At 52.9% G+C, this 21753-nt stretch overlaps 1 protein-coding gene across 3 annotated transcripts; it reads left to right on the top strand.

Moving 5' to 3' along the window:
• Positions 1–319: 319 nt before the first annotated feature.
• LOC117666948 (casein kinase II subunit alpha-like) lies at positions 320–20539 on the top strand. 3 transcript variants are annotated; one of them, XM_060682200.2, is made up of 14 exons: positions 320–528; positions 2518–2779; positions 8432–8568; positions 10824–10935; positions 13589–13690; positions 14571–14621; positions 15414–15473; positions 16480–16563; positions 17200–17310; positions 18378–18479; positions 18736–18836; positions 18935–19083; positions 19419–19508; positions 19986–20539. In XM_060682200.2, exons 3-14 carry the CDS (start codon positions 8468–8470, stop codon positions 20099–20101), a joined length of 1179 nt encoding a protein of 392 aa, XP_060538183.1. In that variant the 5' UTR covers positions 320–528; positions 2518–2779; positions 8432–8467; the 3' UTR covers positions 20102–20539. The 3 variants fall into 3 exon arrangements, with proteins under 3 accessions (XP_060538183.1, XP_060538184.1, XP_087747600.1); XM_060682201.2 differs by having other exon boundaries at positions 326–528; positions 2518–2893; XM_087891474.1 differs by lacking the exons at positions 320–528; positions 2518–2779 and adding an exon at positions 6648–6889.
• The last annotated feature ends 1214 nt before the right edge of the window (positions 20540–21753 follow it).

Below are 21753 nucleotides of genomic sequence, written 5' to 3'. Positions count from 1 at the left end.
CCCAAAGTCTCAACGTCTTTTTTGTAACGTGGGGACCAAAACGGGATGCAGGATTCCAGGGGTTTATCAAGCGGTATTCATACTCCAGGTGATTCGGATCCCATGCCTCCTGTCTATGCAACCCGGGATCGGATGAGCTTTTTTGGCTGGCTCCTGTTTAAGGGGTCGCCCACCGGGGCTCCCAGGGAGAAGCGGACCAGAGGGAGGACTCCGCTCCCAGGTTGCAAACCGGTCGGACCACCTGCAGCATCCATCTCTGTGGCGAATCGCACGGCCAAACCGCCTTGGGCCGCTCTGCCCACCCCGCGCTCTATGGCCTGAAAGCGGGAGCTGCCCCCTGGCGGCCCGGCGGGGAAGCCGCCTCTTCCTGCCGCTCCCGCTCGCTCGCGCTTCTGCCGCCGCCGCCATCTTGTCTCCCCCCGCGGCGGGCTGAGAGAGGCCGCCCCCTCCCCCAGGAGCGGACCCGGAAGAGACCCGCCCGCTCCCCTCCCCCCGTCCTCGTCGCCGCCTCCCGCGCGGCCCGGCGAGGTAAGGAGGGGCCGCGGAGGGGGGGGGGCGCCCGGGAGTGGCGGCGGGCGGGGCTTGTGGGGGGGGCTCTGCGGGGGGGGGGTCGGGAGTCTCTCCCCGTGGGCGCCCCCCCTGCAGCGATGGGGAAGGGCGGTCGAGGGGAGGCCGAGGCTGAGGAGGCCTTTTCTGGGGGGGGGAGAGGCGGGGAAGGCTCCCCCCTCAGAGAGGGGGCTCTTTGGCCGTTGGGGCGCGACCCCCAGCCTGCCCCTCCCCCCGTAGCAATCCCCTGCTCCCACGACCCCCCCCCGTCCAGTAAAGGGTCCCCAATAAAGCCTCAAAAGGGGAGGAGGAGGAGGGGGGCCTGTGGGGTCAGGTCTCTGGTTGGGTGGGGGGCAGAGGAGAGGCTTTCTGGCCTTGTCCCCCCCCTCCCATGGGTCCCAGGGGAGGACTGGCCCCTCCAGCAGCCCCTCCCCTCCCCACGGGCATCGCTGGCTTTCCTGCTCTCCTGCCCCTCCCTTTCCCCCCCACTCAGCTTTGGGGATGAGGACCCCCCCCAAATCAGCCCAACATCCTGACAGCCCCCCCCTCCACCCCAAGGCTGTTCCCCAGGCTAAAAGGTGGGTGGCTGCTTCCTGCTTCGGCCCTCTGCCCACCGGCATGCCCCGGTTTGCACACCTGCCAAGTCCTCCCAGGCTTCCCTGGGTTGCGCTTGGAGCGTTGGGTTGGGTGGCCCTGGTGTGCACGGAGTGTGAAACTCCTGTCTCCAGATCCCCAAACCACCAACAAAGCTTCAGTTCATTTCTTGGCTTTAAAATTGGGCTGCTTCAGTTCAGGCACCTCCTGGACTGAGGGACATTTCATGACCCAACTAGGTAACATCATCAGTGATGTCTCCTTCCTTCCTTCTTTCTTTCCCTTTTTCCCTTCCTTGCCTTAGTGCTCTCTGATCCTGGTTGTTTTCTTGAAGATGTTTGATTACCTGAGCTAGATAACATCATCAGTGGTAGAAAATGCAAATCCTTCTTCCTTCTAGCACTGATGATGCTACCTGGTTGGGTCATGAAACATCTGCAAGAAAGCAACCAAGCTCGGAGAGCACCAAAGACCCCACAGTCAGCCCGTCCTTCCTTCCTTCCTTCCTTCCTTCCTTCCTTCCTTCCTTCCTTCCTTCCTTTCTTTCTCCTTCCTTCCTTCCTTCCTTCCTTCCTTCCTTCCTTTCTTTCTCCTTCCTGGAAATTCCAGGGCTATTTTCTTTTGTAAGCAGTTAGCTTTATAAACATCATATCAGGGACGTGCAACCTTGGCACCTTTAAGACCTGTGGAGGTGGGGAATTCTGGGAGTTGAAATCCACAGGTCTTTAAAGGTGCCAAGGTGATCTAGATGACCTGGTACCTTTGTATCTTATCTCTGTACCTTAATGAAAAGGACTAGACGGGACAAAGCAGCCTTCCAATATCTGAGGGGTTGCCACAAAGAAGAGGGAGGGGATCCACCTATTCTCCAAAGCACCCGAAGGCAGGACAAGAAGCAGCGGATGGAAACTAATCAAGGGGAGAAGCAACCTAATATTAGAAATATCCTAACATTTAGAACAATTAACCAGTGGAACAGCTTGCCTCCAGAAGTTGTGGGTGCTCCATCACTGGAGGTTTTTGAGAAGAGACTGGGCAGCCATTTGTCTGGAATGGAATAGGATTTCCTGCCTGAGTAGGAGGTTGGACTAGAAGACCTCTGAGTCCCTTCCAACAGAATACCATTCTGTTAATTATGTAGCTAAGATTCATGTCCACATAACCTTCTGGATTTATCTTGCTCTTGGGCCCTTTCTAGAATAAACTTTAGGATCCTATAACCTTGTGTTCTCCAATAGCTACTTGAGAGTGAGGCGTTCCATTTTTTAAATTGTTACCATAGCCATATAACTGTTTGTACAGAGCATCCAGGGTGTGAAAAACAACCGTTTCAGGAAGAATGTGAAAATTACAGAAATTATCCCTTCTCTCTTTCAGGAACGGGGCGATGCTATAACCGGATGCCTGGGTCCTCGGAACTGCCTCTGTTTCTGCCCCCCTTGTGCCGGATGGAATCCGGCCGCTGACGGCGTGGGAGCACCTCTGCCACACCTTCCGAGCACCGGGTGGCCAGCCTCGCACCCCTTCCTCCCCAACCTCCCCCCCTCCCCTCCTGGAATGCTGTACGTGCCTTGCTCTGCCTCTCGCAGGACAGTGCCCGGTGGCATTGGGGCGACCCACTGAAGCAGGCACGCTCAAGGTACTCTTTGCTGCTGCTGCTGCTGCTGCTCTGGGCTCCCTTGAGGTCACATGTCTTTTCTCCGGGAGATTTGGGGACCTGCGATTGGGTGCAGAGGTGAACTCGTTTGTACAGGTAGTCCTCAACCTATGACTGCAATTGAGCCCAAAATTTATATGAGACATTTGAGGGAGATGGTGGAGGTGGCGGCTTTCCTGTTCAATGACGCAGAGTGGGGGGTGGATGTTGTCATCAGGGAAGGGACTGTTATTGTTTTTCCTCTTCTTATACAGGTAGTCCTCCACTTACGACCACAATTGCGTGCAAAATTTCTGTTGTTAAATGAGACAATTCTTGACTGAGTTTTGCCCCATTTTACAACCTTTCTTGCCACAGTTGTTAAGTCAATCCCTTCAGTTCTGAAGTTGGTAACGGCTGCGAAGTGATTCTGGCTTCCCCATTGACTTTGCTTGTCAAAGGTCACAAAAGCAGGTCACATGATCCCTGGACACTGCAACCGTCATAAATATGAAGGTCACATGACCATGAGGATCACATGACCATGAGGATGCAGCGATGATCTTAAGTATGAAAAGTGGTCATAAGTCACTTTTTTCAGTGCTGTAACTTTGAACCATCACTAAACGAATTTTTGTAAGTCAAGGACTACCTGTATCCCATAAATACATGTTCCGTAAATGAACTTCTCTGGATCGTCATTGTGAAAGTGGGATGAATCTTCAGCGGCCACAATTTTCCAGATCAGAATTGTTCAAATTTAGCAAGTCTAAGACGTGTGGACTTCAGCTCTCAAAATTCTTCTGCCAGGGTGCTAAAAATCCACACACTTTAAAGTTGCCAAGTTTGGAAGATGCTGTTTTAGAACCATGCTAGTTGCCAGCCATCATGCACCTCCATCAAGTTCTTTCCCCCAGTCCAATCCTTTCCAAAGTTAAAAGTTAACTTTTAACCCAAACTTAAAACCCCCTCTGATGCCAGCCCAGTCCTCCTTCCCTATTATAAGCATTCAATAATCCTTATGATGATGGAAGCATAGAATAACAGGGTTGGAAGGGTCCTTGCAGGTCACCTAGTCTAACCCTACTCGAGCAGGAGACCCTACACCATTTCTGACCGATGGCAGTCCAGTCTCCTCTTGAAAGCTTCCAGTGATGAAGGTCTCACGACTTCCGAAGGCAACTTCTGTTCCAGTGGTTGATTGTTCTCCCTGTCAGAAAGTTCCTCCTTATTTCCAGATTGAATCTCTCCTTGTTGAGTTTCCATCCATTATTCCTTGTCTGGCCTTCAGGTGCTTTGGAAAATAGCTTGACCCCCTTCCTCCTCTCTGTGGAAGACCCTCAAATACTGGAAGTCTGCTATCATGTCTCCCCTGGTCCTGCTCTTCACTAGACTAGCCAGGCCCAGTTCCTGCAACTGTTCATCATAGGTTTTAGTCTCCAGTCCTTATGACGATTCAAAGCTAATACTGCTGCTCCTAGAGTTACTACAAATGATTTTTTCATGCAGATGTTTCATTACCCAACTAATTAACATCAGTATCCCTCCCTCCGCAATGGATGGATCTTAATCAGGCGTAGGAGAAAGTTGACTGTCCCTTTGCATTTGTCTCCTGGGGTCCCCTCTGTCTTCTCATGGCTGCCTGGGCAGTTTTGGAGCAGCAGGAGCCAGCCTCATCGGGGAGGGCAGAGGTTGCAGCCTCCCACTCCCCTTTGTCTGGAAGGATTCTGGTACTAGTTTTCACTCTTTGGTGGCAGATTTGTTCAGAGCAAGGATGTCTAACTCTGGCCACTTAGCTTGGCTGGCTGGGGAATTCTGGGGGTTGAAGTCCACAAGTCTTAAACTGGCCAAGTTTGGATCCCATTAGCTTAGAGGCTGGAAAGGCCTCTTTGTGGGGAATGGAAAGTTAGAATTTACAATGCGTATGGGGTTGGATTTGATGGCCTCAACGTCTTCTTTCAAATGATGTATTATTTGTATGAGAGCAGAGGCGCATGGAGCTACGAAGCGCAGGAGTGTGGAATTGTGTATCGCCTGGACTTAATGGCACAGAATCTTATCCGATTGGTACCCTTGAGGCCTGTCCTATCACTCTGTGGTAGATAAGATAAAAAGCGCTAATCTGTGTCGGCTAGGAGGTGTTATCTCTCATTATGCCAATGTAGGCTGTTGTGTTTTCCTAACTTTCTGCAGTTGCACGCTTGACAAAATGCAGATGCTGCGTTTTGGCCTAGGAAAGGAAATGGGAACTTAGAAGAAAGTTTGTGGGAAGTTTTCTTCCTCTTTCCTTTTTGTTCGTGTTTGGATTGGTGCCGTTTGAATCTGTGTGTGTGTGGACACGTAATCACACATGTACATTGGTGCTTCCTCTCCTGTGAGAATCCCTGGGAACTTGTTTTCCAAACGGAATATAATCTTGAGATGCCAGATTCCTTTCTGGAGCACCAGCGGTGGCCTGGGCTCTGAAGGTTTGTAGCGTGGGTTTTCGACACTGCTGTGTCACCGAGTATCACCACAACCGAGATTTCCAGCCGTTAGAAATATATGCTGAGCAGGTCTACGACAGCTTGCCACGGCCAGCTCTCCACGGGACAAGAGTTCACACTAATATCGAGGAAATGGTGGAATGGAATCATTAAAGAAAGGATGACAAGAAGGGACAAAATGAAATGTAAACGACAAAAATTAAAATGATTTTTAACTATTTTAAATCATTAAATTGAATTGTTGGCCGTGGCAGGTTATCCCGTGCCGCTGTGGGGCAGTCCTGGTGTTTCTCAGGGGCGAGTGGCCTTTCGGAGCACTTCCTTCGCCTCTTCCCCAAGTCACAGCCCGGCACATCCAGGGTCGACTGCCCCAAAGGGCAGCTGGACTGTCTTGCCTTTTCCTTGACAAAGTTTTGCTTCTCAGCCAAGAAGCTTCTTCGGTTCTGACTGAATGGTGGGGAGTGGAGGAATTTACAGTGGCACCTCGGTGCGCATCGTACACCTGATTGTGGGAGGCCCCAGGAGTCCCACATGATTTTTTCCCCTTAAGCAATAATGTAGAGAGTCACAAAGCAACCGACACCGAGAGGTTCTAGCCTCTGTCGAGTATCCAACAAACGATGAGTAACAGGACAAAATTGTCCCGTCGGAATAGGTTGAGTACCCAATTCAGTGAGTTTCAGAGCAGTTGAGTACAGGTGGTCCTCGACTTACAACAGTCCATTTACCAACCGTTCAAACTAAAGAAAGTGAACTATGACCATTTTTCACACTTGTGACCGTTGCAGCATCCCCATGGTCATGTGATTTACATTCAGCTGCTTGGCAACTGACTCACATTTACGACGGTCACAGTGTCCAGCTTTCAGGGCAAGGGGGGGCCTTGGGGCCAGAGCTCTTCCTGGCAGGTGGAGGGTTAGGTTGGTTTATTTTGGGTGAGCTTCGTGGCCGTATTTGTTGTTGCAGTGTAATTTCATTTTATTTTTTTAGTTGATGTACTCCTCCTACATTCTTGCAAGTTGCCCAGCTACACACACACACACACACACACACACACACACACACACACCCGTAAACAATCCAAGAAACACAAGACAGGAAGGCCAGCAAAAGCAGGGTTGCCTTTCCAGCTCTGTAGGGTGGGGTGGCCGGTATGGCTTTGTCTGCAGCCTCCTCTCGGTGGAGGTAAAAGGCCTGAGGCCCTCAGGTGGGGATCCTGCCCTTGTAAAGGGTGCTGTAGGCTCCTCTTCTAGGGTGAGGGAGGAGGACTCTGGGATACTCTGGGCTGCCCAGGCCACGCCTGCAGGTCCTTCTGCCCAGCAGGGCTTAGAGGGGGCTGTTCCCCCCCCTCCTTTACTCTGGCCCACCCAAAGTGCCTTTCGGGCCTCTCCAACAGCAGCCGCAGGAACGGATTCTTCTCTTCCCCTGGGCTGGGTTTCTTTCCTCAAAGTATTTGGGGGGGGGGGGGAATGGTTTTCCTTCAGTGCACTAACTGGGGAGGGCAGATGGATTGGAGGTGGTTCTTCAGATCATAAACCCTTCCAGGTCCTTCCAAGAGCCAAAGGGAGAGGAGGACCCCTGTGGGGAAGGCCAGAGCTGCCAAGAGCTTAGTCCAGCAGGAATTCAGGTCAGAGAAAGATCTGTGGAAGTTCATGGTCCCAGCAACCCTGGGGGAGATCTCCCCAGCATCTCCCTGTTCACTGCAGGGGCCGCGTTGGGGTTGGGGGCTGGGGGTGGGCAGGGGGCATCAGAAAGGGCCCCTCGGCCGGTCACGTAGGCTGCGATCCCCCTCCCCCTTCTTAGACCTCCAAGGGGGCTTTTCCCCAAAGGCAACTGGACTTCCTTGGTGGTGGTGGTTTTTTTTTAGTTTGAAAACTTCAGAACCAAATAAGCTTTTTGAGAGAGAAGCGAAACGTTTTCAAAGGCAAAAACGAAGAAAGCCCAGTTGTCTTTGGGGAAAAGCCCCTTTGGGACAACCAGGGCCTGTGAGTCTCCATAGACCTGGGCTGGTTCTCTGGCTGCAGCCGTGCCGGAGCCTCCCTCCCTGCTGGCTTTCCTGGTTCTGCAAGGGCTCCTCAGCCCCCCCCCCCCACACACACACAGACTGCCTCAAGGCAGCTCCTCTTAATGGGCCTGTGGGCGGAGAGTGCCTGCGTTGGATGCTGGGCCAGGCTGTGCAGGTCAGGCAGCCTCCCTGCAGGCCTCTTGGGAAGGGAGCCAGGTGCTCAGCTACTTCCTCTCCAGCCGGAGGGAGGGAGGGGGGAGAGTTGCTGCTGGGTCTTACCCGAAGAACACAGCTGGGAGGGGCCTTGGAGGCCTTCCAGTTCGACCCCCTGCTCTGGCAAATGGCTGCCCAGTCTCTTCTTAAAAACTTCTACTTTTGGAGCATTCATAACTTCTGAAGGCAAGTTGTTCCACTGGTTAATTGTTCTCACTGGCAGAAAATTCCTCCTTAGTTCCAGGTTGCTTCTCCCCTTGACTAGTTTCCACCCGTTGCTTCTTGTCCTGCCCTCAGGGGCTTTGGAAAATAAATGGATCCCCTTCTCATTGGGGCAGCCCCTCAAATATTGGAAGATTGCTATCATGTCCCCCCCGGTCCTCCTCTTCATTAGGCTAGACCTACCCAATTCCTCCAGTGGTTTAGCCTCCAGTCCCCTGGTCATCCTTGTGGCTCTTCTCTGCACTCTTTCTAGCGTCTCAGCCTCTTTTTTACATTCTGGATGCCGTTAAGTGTGGTCTCCTCTGAAGAGGCGTCCCCAAGGAGAGAGACCAGAGAGGGAAGCAGGCAGACCATTCCTCCTTCTGCCAGGCTCAGCGTGGAAGGGAGGGGCCCTTTCCTCCTTCCTGGAAAACTCAGGGCTCCACGCACTAAAGCAGCGGCCCCCAACACTTTTGGCACCAGGGACTGGTTCCATGGAGAGGACCGGAGGGGGCATCCTGTGGAGGGGGCTTTGCTTGTTTGCGCTGGCTGGGGAATTCTGGGAGTTGAAGTCCACGCAGTTAAACTTGTTCAGATGGAGAAAGACCGTTTTAATGCTTGCCCTGTCAATCACGCCTCTTCTGGGCCTTTTCTCCTAGTGAGCCAAGGGCCCCGTTTCCTTTTTTAGGGGAGGGGCAACCTTGTTCTGCGATTTTTTCTGCAGGTGATTAATCTCCTTGCTTGTTTCAGAGCAAAGTGTGGTTGTGACCGTCACCCTGGGACAGCATGTCGGGCCCGGTACCAAGTCGAGCGAGAGTCTACACAGATGTCAATACCCAGAGGCCTCGCGAATATTGGGACTACGAGTCACACGTGGTGGAATGGGGGTAGGTGACGGTGGGTGCTGCAGAAGGTTGGCAGGTTGCTCCTTTCCCCTCCCCATCTCTCCCCCTCCCCCGTGGACCCCTGAAGGAGCAACTCCTTGAGTTTGTTGTGGTTTGTTTGCCTGGCCTGCCTCTCACGGCCTACAAGACCGGCCAAAAGATTGGCAGGCCACAGAGGCAAGAATATACATCCAAACTACACTGTGTCATTTCTCTGTGTCATATGATATATGTGGGTATATACATAATTTTGCATTTATTTTGTCCTGTTTATGTAGTGTATATTGGAGGTGGTGACCCCTCTTAATAGCTGCGTGCAACAAAATGTCATTTTAATGTATGCCGATTAGTGTACATTCAAAGTGACAATATAGTTATTCTTTCTATCTAAGAAGGATGAACCCCCATAATTCTGAGATTGGGAGTTGGCCAGGCTGACTTCATCAGAAGCCCTCTAAAATGGTCCTCTCTTTGCCCCCCCCCCATTCAAAATAATTCCTGGCCACTGTATTTATCTCATCAAGAAGTTTCCACAATTTGCACAGCTCAGGTGACCCTGAGGACACAGATAAACCACCAAGTGGCTTCAAGGACCCTCTTAAAGGAGGCCAATGACCAGCTGCCTGCAAGGAGCATAAACTCTTCCATTCCCCCCCCCCCAATCCAGTCAGAAGCTTCCTGGATGAGAAGCGAAACATCTTCCAAGAAAAAACCCCCAGAAAGTCCAGTTGCCTCTTGAAAAAACCGCTTTGGGACTCCTGGTTGATGCCAGAGGCAAACGCTCCTGGGTGACCGGAGAAGCCTGCAGGATCGGGGTGGGGGCTAAGGGGACACGGTGGGTGTGAAGGAGGCCCAGTTCAGTGGGGGGTGGGCCTTGCCAGGATAGGGAGCTGCTGAGAAACCCCAGGGCTCTGGAGTCCAGAGACCGAGGGCCACCCAGGGGGTCTCCAACCTGTGGGCTGCGGCCCCCTAGTGGGCCCTGAGGGCTTTGCAACTGGGCCACGGAAACAGCCAGTGAGCATGTGCAGGGACGCATACCCTCACTTGCGTGAGCAGCGGGCAAGCACGTGCCCTCCATTTGCGTGAGAGGCAGGTGTGTGTGCACGCCACTTGCGCAAACCTCACACACACACACACACACACACAGGTCCACAAAGCCAGAAACGTTGGTGAGCTCTGCCTTAAGACCTGCTGCAGTTTGGCCAGGGGCCCATTTACAGCGTTTTCTGGGCTTTTTATTTAGAGGGGGTTTGGGGTGGGTGGGTGGGAAGTTTGCAACAGAGGTAGTCCTCGACTTACGACCAGAATTGAGCCCAGGATTTCCATCGCTAAGCAAGAGAGTTGTTAAGGGAGTTTTGCCCCCATTTTATGGCCTTTCCTCCTGCAGTTGTTAAGTGAATCACTGCAGTCATTCAGTTAGTGACACGGTTGCTAAGTGGCTCCCTTCATCGACTTTGCTTGTCAGAAGGTCACAAAAGGGAATCACGTGACCCCAGGACACTCTGGCCATCGTAGGTACAGAGGCCAATTGCCAAGTTTCTGAATTTTGATTACGTGACCAGGGGATTCTGCAGTGGTTGATAAGTGTGAAAAAATGGTCATAAGTCCCTTTTTTAATGCTGTCATAACTTTGAATGTTCACAAAGCAAGTGGTGGTAACTAGAGGACTACCTATACTTATGCAATAAAATGCAGATATTTCATAACCCAGCTAGGTAACAGCTTCAGTGCCATGGTAGAAGTGTTAAGAATTAGAGGGGCAAACCCCTCACCCCCACCCCCACCCACTGATGATGTTCCCTAGTTAGGTAATGAAACGTCTGCAAGAAAACCACCAAGCTCAGGGAACACCACGGACCCCACAGTCCCCTCCCCTCCCCCTCTTCCTCCTCTCTGCAAACCCCCCTCCCTTCTACCACTGATGATGATCCCTAGTTGGGTGATGAAACGTCTGCTTGAAAACAGCCAAGCCCAGAGAGCACCAGGGGCTCTCCCTTGTTCTTTTTCAGATGAACGTAGCTCATCGGGTTCTTGTGGATATAATCAGGGCCCCTTAAATTCCACTCTAAAGGCCTAGAGGGAGACTGATGCCAAAGGCAACTGGAAAGGGGACCGAAGAGGAAGCCGTGGGCTGGGACGCAGCAGCACAGAAAAGTTGCTAAGGATACAAAGAAGGCAGCAGGCTCTGCCCAGATGAGCCAGCCCTGGGGCAAGGGGGGCAGCCGTGAACTTCCTTCTCTTTCCCTTGATTTCCACAGTAACCAAGACGACTACCAGCTCGTGCGGAAACTCGGTCGTGGCAAGTACAGTGAAGTCTTTGAAGCCATCAACATCACTAACAATGAGAAAGTGGTGGTGAAAATCCTTAAGGTGCGTCTTGGGGGTTGGGGTGTCTTTCCACTGTGGGACGCCCCTCCTTCACCCATGCCATGTGGGGGGGCGGGATCCAGGGTTCGAGTCACCCTAACCCTCATCTTCACTCCCCAATGGGGCTGATCATAACAGCGCTTCTACAAAGAACAGAACAGAAGGACAAGAGTTGGAAGGAACCTCGGAGGTCTTCTAGTCCAGGGGTCACCAACCTTTCGGACCTCAGGGACCACTAAATTCATAATTTTAAATCCTGAGGACCACCAGTATGATCTGCCTAATGACTGGCTGGGTGGGCTTGGCTAGGTGGTCATATGACTGGGTGGGCACGGCCAACTTGATGTCACTCAAGTGGAGGGCCGCCTTGCTGGCCTCTACTCACCCCTCCCCTGCCAGCCACTCCTTGCCTCCCCACCTGGGCTCCTTAGGGCCCCAACAGGAAGCAGTTGTTGGAGCTAAGCAGCCACCACGAGAAAGAGTTGGCAAAACAGCTGGCTCAGTTCCAATTGGATCTGGCCTAGAAGGAGGCTCAGCAGAAGCACCTCACTGAGGACTAGAAGCATAGGCTTTCCAAGCAGAGGGAAGACCTGTGGGAGTGCAAGGCCAGGTACTGGCACCTGGAGGCTCAGCAGGCTGAGGTGGTCAGCCAGTTCCAGGCCATGAGGCAGTCCCACTGGAACGAGGCCCTCCGGCTCTTTGCCACCAGCGGCCCTTCCCTCCAGCCTTCACCCAAAGCCCCACACCAGGAGGCTGAAGCAGACCCCAAGTCGGAATTTCTGCCCCCTCCGACCCACACAAAAAGACCCCGAAGGGGGAGACTCTCTGCAGCAACACAAACGTTCATTGCACGTATCTGTCTGATTGAGGACCCCTGATTTAGTGCAATATAAAAAATGCAAATAATGTTTCTGTTCTAGACCAACCCCCTGCTCAGGCAGGAAACCCTATGCCACTTCAGACAAGTGGTTGTCTGGTCTCCTCTTAAAAACTTCCAGGGTTGGAGCATTCACACGGTGGAAGTTTTTAGGAAGAGATTGGGTGAGTGAAAGTTTTAAACCTAGAAGCTTTATTAAGAAAAATGAGGAACAATAATGAAATTAAAGGATTGAAAATTAGGAAAGAAGTATACAAAGTCTAGGCATTTGCTGACAATGTAACCTTAATCATGGAGGAACCATTAGAAACGGGACAAAAAATTTTGGAGAAATTGGGAAGGTATGAAGAAGTGTCCGGATTTAAATTAAATAAAACCAAAACTAAAATGTTGACCAAAAACCTGTCAGAAGAGCAAAAGAAAGCACTAGAAGAATCCCTGGGTTTGCAAATAGTTAAGAAAATAAAATATTTGGGAGTATGGATAACGGCAAGATGTTCGGCTCTAAAGGAAGATAATTACGTGCCCCTGATTAAAAGCATCAAACAAGATTTGGAAAGATGGGGGAAATTACAATGATCACTTCTAGGCAGGATAGCCTCAAGAAAGATGAGCATCTTGTCTAAGCTGCTATATTTGTTCCAAACTACTCCAGTTAACCTAGACAAAAAAATTTTCTTGGAACTGAAAGCATTATCAGGAAATTTATCTGGGGAGGGAAAAAACCTAGGATGTCAATCCGAACACTACAGGATAAAAGGAATAGGGGTGGACTTGGACTCCCAGCATGGGGAAGTGTACTATAAAGCAGCCAATTTGGTGTGGCTAAGGGAATGGGCTACCTTGGAAAACAAAAGAATTTTGGCTTTGGAAGGGCACGATCTGCAGAAGGGCTGGCATGCCTACCTATGGGATACAGGCAAAAGGACAAGGACATATTTTCACAGGCATAAAATAAGAGACACATTAATGCAGACCTGGAGGGAAATTAGGCAAAAGCAGTACACAAAAGTTCCGAAATGGCTCTCCACCATGGAGGCCATAATATATCCTAATGTCTTAGAAATTGGAAAAATGTTCAAGTACAAGGACATTTTAGATAGTGGTGGGAATCTCAAAATGAATGAGGCGTTAAAAGAACAAGGCATCCATATTGATTGGTGGGCGTATGTACAAATTAAGTCCCGATACCAAAAAGACGAGGAATTTGGTATAGAAATGGGAGCCAGTGGATTCGATAAGATATGGATGGGAACGGAAAATAAACTATTAGCCAAACTATATAACTATTTGCTCGAATATGATAAGGGTAGAGGAGGTAGTCAAAGAGCAAATGATTGCATGGGCTAAAAATATTGGACACAGAAAGTTTTAAAGCAGCCTGGGGAATCTGCTGCTAACAGGGAGCCTGCCTGTCAGTTCTATGTTGCGTAACGTTTTCCTGCTTGTGGCCTTGTTTAAATAGTTTTCAGTTGGTTTTGGAGGAGGCTTAGAATAGCAGGTTTAGTTGCATGCTACCCAGGGTCAGATGGGCAGCCCTGCAAATTTGCCAGATAGATAAAACAGCTCTGCGATGCCGTGAACTCTGTGCCAGGTGGGTTTCTTCTCTCTGACCAAGCCAGCTCTGCCTGGCAGCCCCCTGAATTCCTGGGCTGTAATGTCTGAATTGAGCCACAGGTGGTGGGGCGGGGGGGAGGGTCTGACAGGCGGCCATTTTGGGCAGAGCCCCCCTCCCCGTCTGAAGCCGAGCAGTAACCGCAGGTGTGTCTTTTCTTTCAGCCAGTAAAAAAGAAGAAAATAAAGCGTGAAATTAAGATCCTGGAAAACCTCCGAGGGGGCCCCAACATCATCAACCTTCTAGACATCGTCAAGGACCCCGTGGTAAGGGGAGAGGCTTGCCGGGCTTGTCCCTACTAGAGGTAGTCCTCCACTTACGACCGCGGTTGAGCCTAACATTTCTGCTGCCAAGCGAAACATTTGTTCCTTGAGTTTTGCCACATTTCACGGCCTTCCTTGCCACCGCTGTTAAGCAAATCACCCCGCAGCTGTCAAGTTAATAAGAAGGTTGTTAAGTGAATCTGGCTTCCCCATGGACTTCGCTTGTCAGAAGGCCATCCTGTGGCTCTGGGGCACTACCACCGTCATAAGTACTTGCCAGTTGCCAAGCGATCCTGCAATGGTCGTAAGTGTGAAAAAAACTCCTCCCTTTTTGCAGGGATGTTGTAACTTCAAACGGTCACTAAACAGACTGTTGTAAGTCGAGGACTCCCTGTAATGGAGGGAGCAGGATGCCTTCCTTCGGGCTCCAGGTCAGGCCCCAGTTCTGACCCACGGCCACTGGACTACCACGACTTTAGACATAGAGTAACTTTATTCTAACCTTATTTCAACTTTATTTCGTGGCATGCAGCTCTCGAAAGGGTCACCGCCTCCAATACACACTACACAAACATGGCAAAATAAATGCACTGCAATACAGTCCCCCCTCTCCTCCCTAATGGAGACCAGACCCAACTCGGGGGTCTCCCAGCACTAGCTCCAAGGCCCCAAACGGAGGCCCTGATCATCGGTTCAGGGTCCAGGACTTCCTGCTCGTCTCGCCTTCCCTTGCGTTGTCTGATAGAAGAATCACGATTTCCCAAATTAAGAAAAACGAAAGGAAGAAGGGAAGATCCGGTTAAAGCTCTTTTTGCCTTCTTTCCCCCCCCCCCCCCCCCCGTCTGCTCTTTTCCCTCCGCCTCCGGACCGTCTGGCCCTGCAGTCTCGGACTCCCGCCCTGGTTTTTGAACATGTCAACAACACAGATTTTAAGGTGAGGAAATGATGAGTGAGTGGGAATGTCATTGGGTCTCAGGCAAGGGGACTGGACTTCAACTCCCAGAGTTCCCCAGCCAAGCTATGCTACGCTGGGGAGTTCTGGGAATTGAAGTCCAGACCTCTTTTAAGATTGCCAAGGTGGCTTGGAGCCCTCTTGGAGCCGGTTGTGCTGCTTCATTGTTTCCTGAAGTGGGAGGAAAGGCTGCAGGAGTCCTTGAGCTGGCTCAGATTTCACTCCCAAACTTTCCTTTCCTTTTTCTCGTCCAGTTTCCGCATTGAGTCTCCGCGGTGAGACTGGGCAGCGGTAGAGGGAGAGCAGAGCAAGGGAAGGAATGACCCCTCCCACCCCCACCCCCACCCAAGGAGAGGAGGCAGCCCTGGGCAGGAGGCCAGCGGGAGAAAATGGTGCCCTTAGCAGAAGGCCACAACATCCCCTGCAGATTCTGAGTTCCCGGGGAGGGGAGACGCCCCAGTAAACTAAAGCAGGCTGACTTCCTCTTGATGATTTCTAGACCTCCAAGGTCCCTTCCAGCCCTTGGAGTCTATGGTCTCTGTCCCACAGCATGACGAGAGCAGGGCCAATGTGGGAAAGTCCTCCAGGCCAGAGCTTTGCAGGTGCAAAAACCTCCTAGAAGCGGTCCCAAAATCACCACGGATGGTTGTAGGGAGAACGTCTGGCACAGTTTTCGTACTCGCTGGCTCTTTGCACAGCTGAGGGGGAGCCTGGCTTTGAAAAGGAGCCCAGGGGATGTTTTGCTAACTGCCGTTCGCCTCTTCTGCCCTACAGCAATTGTATCAGACGCTTTCAGATTTTGATATTCGATTCTACATGTACGAAATCTTGAAGGTAAGGTTTTGCAGGCGGCCGACTGGCAAAGTCTCCTCCTGGGGTGCAGGAGAGAGTGAGGGTGGGGGAGGAGGAAGTTTACCTTTCCTACCTGGCCAATCCAGAGCCTTACCTCGGGAGTGCAAGACTGTCTTTGGGGAATAGCCAAGAATGGTGGCGTTTTCTCTGCCTCCTGCTGCAGCCACAAAGAGGCCGGGAGCTCAGTGAAGGAGGGCAAAGACTCCTTAAGGTCTCATGTTCAGCCCTTGGCAGTGCCAGCTAAGTGGCAGCGGATCTGGAACGGGCTTGGCAGAGCTGCCACGGTGGGATGAGTTGGTAGCTGCCAACTATATGAGCCAGCTTCATGTGTTTGCAGCATGTGAGCTGCGTTTGCACTGGGGCTAACTGGGACAAAGGGAGATGCCAGTCCTTGTGCAAAAAGCTAATCCCAGTCGGCACTGTGGTTGGGCAAGTTAGCTCGATCCCTAGAGCAGGGGTGGGGTGGGGTGGGGTGGGGAGCCATGGCCCTTGTGTGACTCGTGGGCTTCAACTCGGGAATTCTGGGAGTTGAAGTCCACAAGTCCTAAAAGGGCCAGGGTTCCCCACCCCCGCCCTAGAGGCTCAAGGGTTTTCCCTTCCCTTCCCTTCCCCTTTCCCTTTCTGACTTTCCCTGGCCTGTCATGTAGTTTGGCCAAGATGGAGCTACTCTAGAAACTTGATTTTACTTACTTTACTTTTACTTTACATGCATTCACACACATACACACAAACAGGTGCAGGTCTCCCTTGGGCAGCTGCTATTTAGTTGCATCCCTGCTTGAGCTCCACTGAAGACGTCATCTACATTCTGACCCTACCCGCAGCCATCAAAATACTTTGCAGATTGGGTTGCCCCCCCCCCCATGCTATGAAAAGTCTCGGGGGCTTAAGATTCAGGCCTTGGGTTGCCTTTAGGGGGGTCCTGAGGCTGGTGCAGAGTTGGGGGGGGGTCTCCTCCTCTACCCACCCGCTCTCTCCTCCCTCACAGGCTCTGGATTACTGCCACAGCATGGGGGTGATGCACCGGGACGTCAAGCCACACAACGTGATGATCGACCATGAGCACCGGAAGGTGAGCCCATTGACTTTGAGGATGAGGTCCACAGCGTGCATGGACCGCTCTGGAAGACCAGAGGGCAACATGATGGCCTCTCCCGCTGCCTCTCATGGAAGCCCCCAATGAGAGAGCAGTTGATGGGACAGACCAGTAGGTGCTGGCTTTGAACAGCTCTGTGGCCTTGTCTCAGGAGCTTCTCAGTCACCCAGGTGATGGTTGTCCCAAAGGTTCCTTTTCAAGAGGCACCTGGACTTTCTGGTTTTTACTTTGTGGACATTTTGCTTCTCATCCAAGAAGCTTCTTCAGCTGAGCTCTGGTAAAAGCACCTTTGGGACTCCATGGCCTTGATAGCTTCACCCCTTGGCCTGCTCCTGCATCTTCTGACTGCCCAGCCCTCCTGTGGGTGGTCTATCACACGGGGGGGCTCTCCAACCGTGGCCACTTGAAGACTGCTGGACTTCAACTCCCAGAATTCCCCAGCCAGTGCATGCTGCGGGTAGAAGTCCACCAGTCTTAAAGTGGCCAAGCTTGGAGACCCCTGATCTCTCTCTCTCTGTGTGTGTGTGTGTGTATGTGTTATTTACTTACTTTACTTACTTGCTTACTTGCTTATTTTCAACTCCTCCCTCCCAATTCTACCGTCTGTTGCAGCTGCGCCTGATCGACTGGGGACTGGCAGAATTCTACCACCCGGGACAAGAGTACAACGTCAGAGTGGCTTCCCGGTACTTCAAGGGACCGGAGCTTTTGGTGGATTACCAGGTAAGCCGGCAAATTCTGAATGGGGCCTGCCGGGGGGTGGGGTGGGGGGAGAGGAATCGGGTTGGAACTTTGCCCCTTCCTGAGCAGAGAGCAAAGCCTTAGCTCTGCTCTTCTGTCTTCGGCCTGCCCTTCCCAGTTCTTCCAGTCCGTCTGTGGGTCAGGAGGGACCTTCAGCCACGGGGCCCACTCTGGTCCCAAGGAGTGTTAGTGCCGCTTTATAATGCCCTGGGAAGACCACACCTAGTGTCCTGCATCAGGATTTGGTCACCATACTATAAAAAAAAAGATGTTGAGACTCTAGAAAGAGTGCAGAGAAGAGCAAGAAAGATGATTAGGGGACTGGAGGCTAAAATACATGAAGAACGGTTGCAGGAGTTGGGTGTGTCCAGTCTAATGAAAAGGACTAGGGGTGAGATGATGGCAGTCTTCCAATATTTAAGGGGCTCCTACAAAGACGAGGAAGGAGGGTCAGCCTATTCTCCAAAGCCCCTGAGGGCAGGACAAGAAGCAACGGATGGAAACCAATCACGGAGAGAAGCAACCTGGAATTAAGGAGAAATTTCCTAACAGCGAGAATAATTAACCAGTGGAACAGCTTGCCACCAGATGTTGTGGGCGCTCCATCACTGGAGGCTTTTAAGAAGAGACTGGGCAGCCATTTGTCTGGGCTGAAATAGGGTCTCCGGCTTGAGTAGGGGGTTGGACTAGAAGACCTCCAAGGTCCCTTCCAACTCTATTATTCTGTGGGAAGAGTAATCCAATAGGCAGAGGGAACTCTCAGCAGGAGCTTCTCTGGTGGCAGAAGGACCTTCCTTCCAAAGTCCGGAGGGTCACAGGTCCTTTTCCCATATTTGCAAGAAGAACATCCTGGCAGGGCTGGTGAGAGTAAACTAGGCCCAGAAAGTCTCCAGAGAGGGTGTCTGTGTGTGTGCGTGTGCGTGCATGAGAGCTCCCTGAAGGTTTTGCGTCCCTCGCCCTCTGCCTGGGCTGCTGAAGGGGGAAGTGTTTGGGTCTGTGCCTGTCGTGGTGCTGCCCCATGGACACCCTCGCCCTGCTCTCTCCTGCAGATGTATGACTACAGCCTGGACATGTGGAGCCTGGGCTGCATGTTGGCCAGCATGGTCTTCCGTAAGGAGCCTTTCTTCCACGGGCATGACAACTACGACCAGGTGAGGCCCCCTCTGCCAGAACTGGCGCCAGTCTTGCCCCCGGCCTCTCGTCCCTTGCCTTGATAGTTCCGGGGCTCTTGGCTTCCTGCTCATCCCCCGGAATGCCCTGCTCCCTCCTGCCTTCACAGTCCCGTGTGCAGGAAATCACCGTTGGAATTGGGGAGGGGGCGGAGGGGGAGGCCTTGAACGGTCGTCCTCCCTGTGCACAGAAACAGCTGCAGAGCTGGCTGAGTGACCCCCTTCTGCTCCTTCCCAGCTGGTGCGGATTGCCAAGGTGTTGGGCACCGAGGACCTCTACGACTATATCGACAAGTACAACGTGGAACTGGACCCCCGCTTCAACGACATCCTGGGCAGGTGGGTGAGCGGGGACCCCTCCCGGGCACCGCTCCCTTTGGTGGGCCGCGGGGGGTGAAGAACCGCTCTGGGAACCTCCCGCTTTCCCTCTGGGGCAGGCATTCCCGCAAGCGATGGGAGCGCTTCGTGCACAGTGAGAACCAGCACCTGGTGAGCACCGAGGCCCTGGACTTCCTGGACAAGCTCCTGCGCTACGACCACCAGACGCGGCTGACGGCCCGCGAGGCCATGGAGCACCCCTATTTCTGTGGGTAGTACCCTCGGCCGGGTTCCCCCACGTACCTCAAGCCCCTTGGACGGGGGCCCCCTGCAGGCTGAGCTCGGCCGGCTGATTCCCCCTCCGGCAGAGGCTTCTTTGGGGGGGAACAGCCTCCTCTGTCCAGCCCTTCTCTCTCCTGCTGCTCCTGCCCCCCCCCCCCCCGAATGCTGCCCCTTGAGCTGCCATCCTGGATTGTCCTTCTGCACGGACTCAGCTACCCCCTCCTGGATCTGAGCAGGCAGGGGGGTCCATGGAGCCATCCATCCACCTGTATGACTGCTGCTTCTCCCTCTCTCTCTCCCTCTCTCTCTCTCTCTGCACAGATCCGATTGTGAAGGACCCAGCCAGGCTGGCCGCCTCCACTGTCCTCTCCTCGTCTAACACACCTGTCAGCTCCTCCAGCATGTTGGCAGGTAGGCATCTCGGCTGTAGCTGGGTGAGGGGGGCAGTGCCAGCCGTAGCACCGGGTGGTTTGGCTCCTGTGTGGCGCTCATCCAGGGAGATCTCGGATGAGATCTTGGCTTCCCAGGCAGCGTCCTTCACCCCTTCTTTCCTCCTTCATCAGAATAGAGCTGGATGGGACCTTGGAGGTCTTCTAGTCCAACCCCCTGCTCAAGCAGGAGACAAGTTGGCTGTGAAGTCTCTTCTTAAAAACTTCCAATGTTGGAGCGCCCACAACTTCTGAAGACAGGCCGTTCCCCTGGTTAATTGTTCCCTCTGTCAGGAAATTCCTCCTTAGTTCCACTCCTTAGTGCTCCTCTCCTTGATTACTTTCCATCCGTTGCTGCTTGTCCTGCCCTCGGGTGCTTTGGAGGATAGCTTGACTCCCTCTTCTTTGGGGCAGCCCCTCAGCACTGCCATCGTGTTGCCTTCCTTTTCTCCCCATGCAGGAATCGCCTCCATGTCAGCCTCCCAGCCAATGGGCAGCTTGGCCGCCTCCCCCGTCATCGCCTCTCCGAATGCGCTGGGATCGCCAGTCCCTGCGGCCGCCGGAGCTCAGCCCTGACCACTGGAAAGCCACCTCCGGCTTTGAGCACCGCCGAGGCCTCAGCCGTGCCCTCTTCCTCCTCCTCCTCCTCACCTCACCTGCCCGCCTCTGCATGGCGCTACCGACGCCCGGGGCGGGCAGGAGGACGGCCAGGCGTGGCAGGGCAGAAGGATCGTGCGCCTGGATCCCGAATTCTTTTGTTTGTTTGTTTCTGTTGAGTATGTCGAGGAGCCAAGTCCCGGCTGCTGCTGCTGCTGCTGCTGCTGCTCTTCCGCCTCCTCTCCTCGGTGGGGCCACAAAGGCAGACTCTGGTTCCAGGCAGAGGCTTCTTCTCCTCTGGGGTGGTTTGTTCGAGTGCCGTCAGCTGCATTCTTCCCATGAGGGCCGTGGTTAGTGATGCAACTACAGTGTAGACACCTGAACGGAGAATAAAATTTATTTTCTATGTCCCTAAAAGGGGCAGGTGTTGGGCCCTGCTTCTTCCGGAGGGAGGCGATGCCAGAGTGTAGGGGCCTCTTTTAAGACTGGGGGGGTTTCGACTCCCAGAATTCCCCAGCCAGCCATGGAAGCTTCCAGCACCACTGTGGACTTCCAACTCCCAGAATTCCCCAGCCAGCGCTGGCTGGGGAATTCTGGGAGTTGAAGTCCACCAGCCTTAAAGTGACCAAGGTTGGAGACTTCTACTGTAGCAGACAGAGGTGAATAAGGCTTTTGAGGTTTTTCGGGCGGTGGGGTCAAGATCCCGGCACTGGAAACGGAACACGCATGTTCTGGAATTCTGCCCTCCTTTCTGTTTCCAGGCCTGGTCTTTGGTTCCTGCGGGTTGGGCCCAGGGAAGGAAGGTTCCTTTTTTCACTCCGGTGATTTCTATGGGGCACTTGGTGGACCTTCTGCAGGGCAGGTGGGGCTGGCTGAGCCTTTCCCCCATGCTTGAGAGCTGGGGAGGGAGGGTAGGCGATGGCCCCGTTCCAGTCCTTCACTTGGAAGCTGGTGCCATGGAGGGGGGATTCCTTGAGGTCCCAACCCTGCAGCTCAAGAGGTCAGGAACTTGGGGAGCAAGACAGACCCCCTCAGGTTGTCTTGGCAGCAAATCTGGAGTCTGCCCCTGTTGGGGAGGGGCTGCCCACAGCGGTGATTTCCTTCAGTCTGTGTACATGTAGTCCTCATCTTAAATCACAATTGAGCCCACGGTTTCTGTGGCTAAACGAGACCTGGTTTGTCTCGTAGTCAACTAGGAGGATCAGGATTGAAACCACGGGGACATTGATCCGAAAACAGAGAAGGGGCAAGGAGGGAGCTCTGCAGAAGGCAGACCCCCGTAACTGAAAAGCTCTCTCATCATCACTTCCTGCCTCGGATGGTTTAGGGCAGGAGTCTCCAACCTTGGCAGCTTTATGACTTGTGGACTTCAACTCCCAGAATTCCTCAGCCAGCGCATCTTGAGGTCCACAAGTCGTAAAGTTGCCAAGTTTGGAGACCCCTGGGTTAGGGCATCCTCCCTGCGTCCTATCAGGCTTTGGATGTGGCAGACGTAAATGGAGACCCCCTCGGGGGGGGGGGGGCTTAATTCATACAGTCGTTGGCCAGTTCACACAACCGATTCCTGAGCCTCTCATCAGAACACGAGAGACAGGTTCACGTAACCAGTCCGACCATTTACTGACCTGTAA

Source organism: Pantherophis guttatus, chromosome 3, assembly GCF_059756535.1.
Source record: "Pantherophis guttatus breed Tessera chromosome 3, ASM5975653v1, whole genome shotgun sequence".
In the NCBI taxonomy this organism is placed as follows: Eukaryota; Metazoa; Chordata; class Lepidosauria; order Squamata; family Colubridae; genus Pantherophis; species Pantherophis guttatus.
The sequence above is the reverse complement of the archived record's forward strand: the minus strand, read 5'-3'. Positions and strand labels throughout refer to the sequence as shown.

Bases quoted from the DNA above. Each gene is read 5' to 3' on its own strand.
- LOC117666948 (XM_060682200.2), top strand. From the start codon at position 8,468: ATGTCGGGCCCGGTACCAAGTCGAGCGAGAGTCTACACAGATGTCAAT. The intron at 17,311-18,377 runs GTAAGCCGGCAA...TCTCTCCTGCAG, and splicing joins AGCTTTTGGTGGATTACCAG to ATGTATGACTACAGCCTGGA. The intron at 18,837-18,934 runs GTGGGTGAGCGG...CCTCTGGGGCAG, and splicing joins TTCAACGACATCCTGGGCAG to GCATTCCCGCAAGCGATGGG.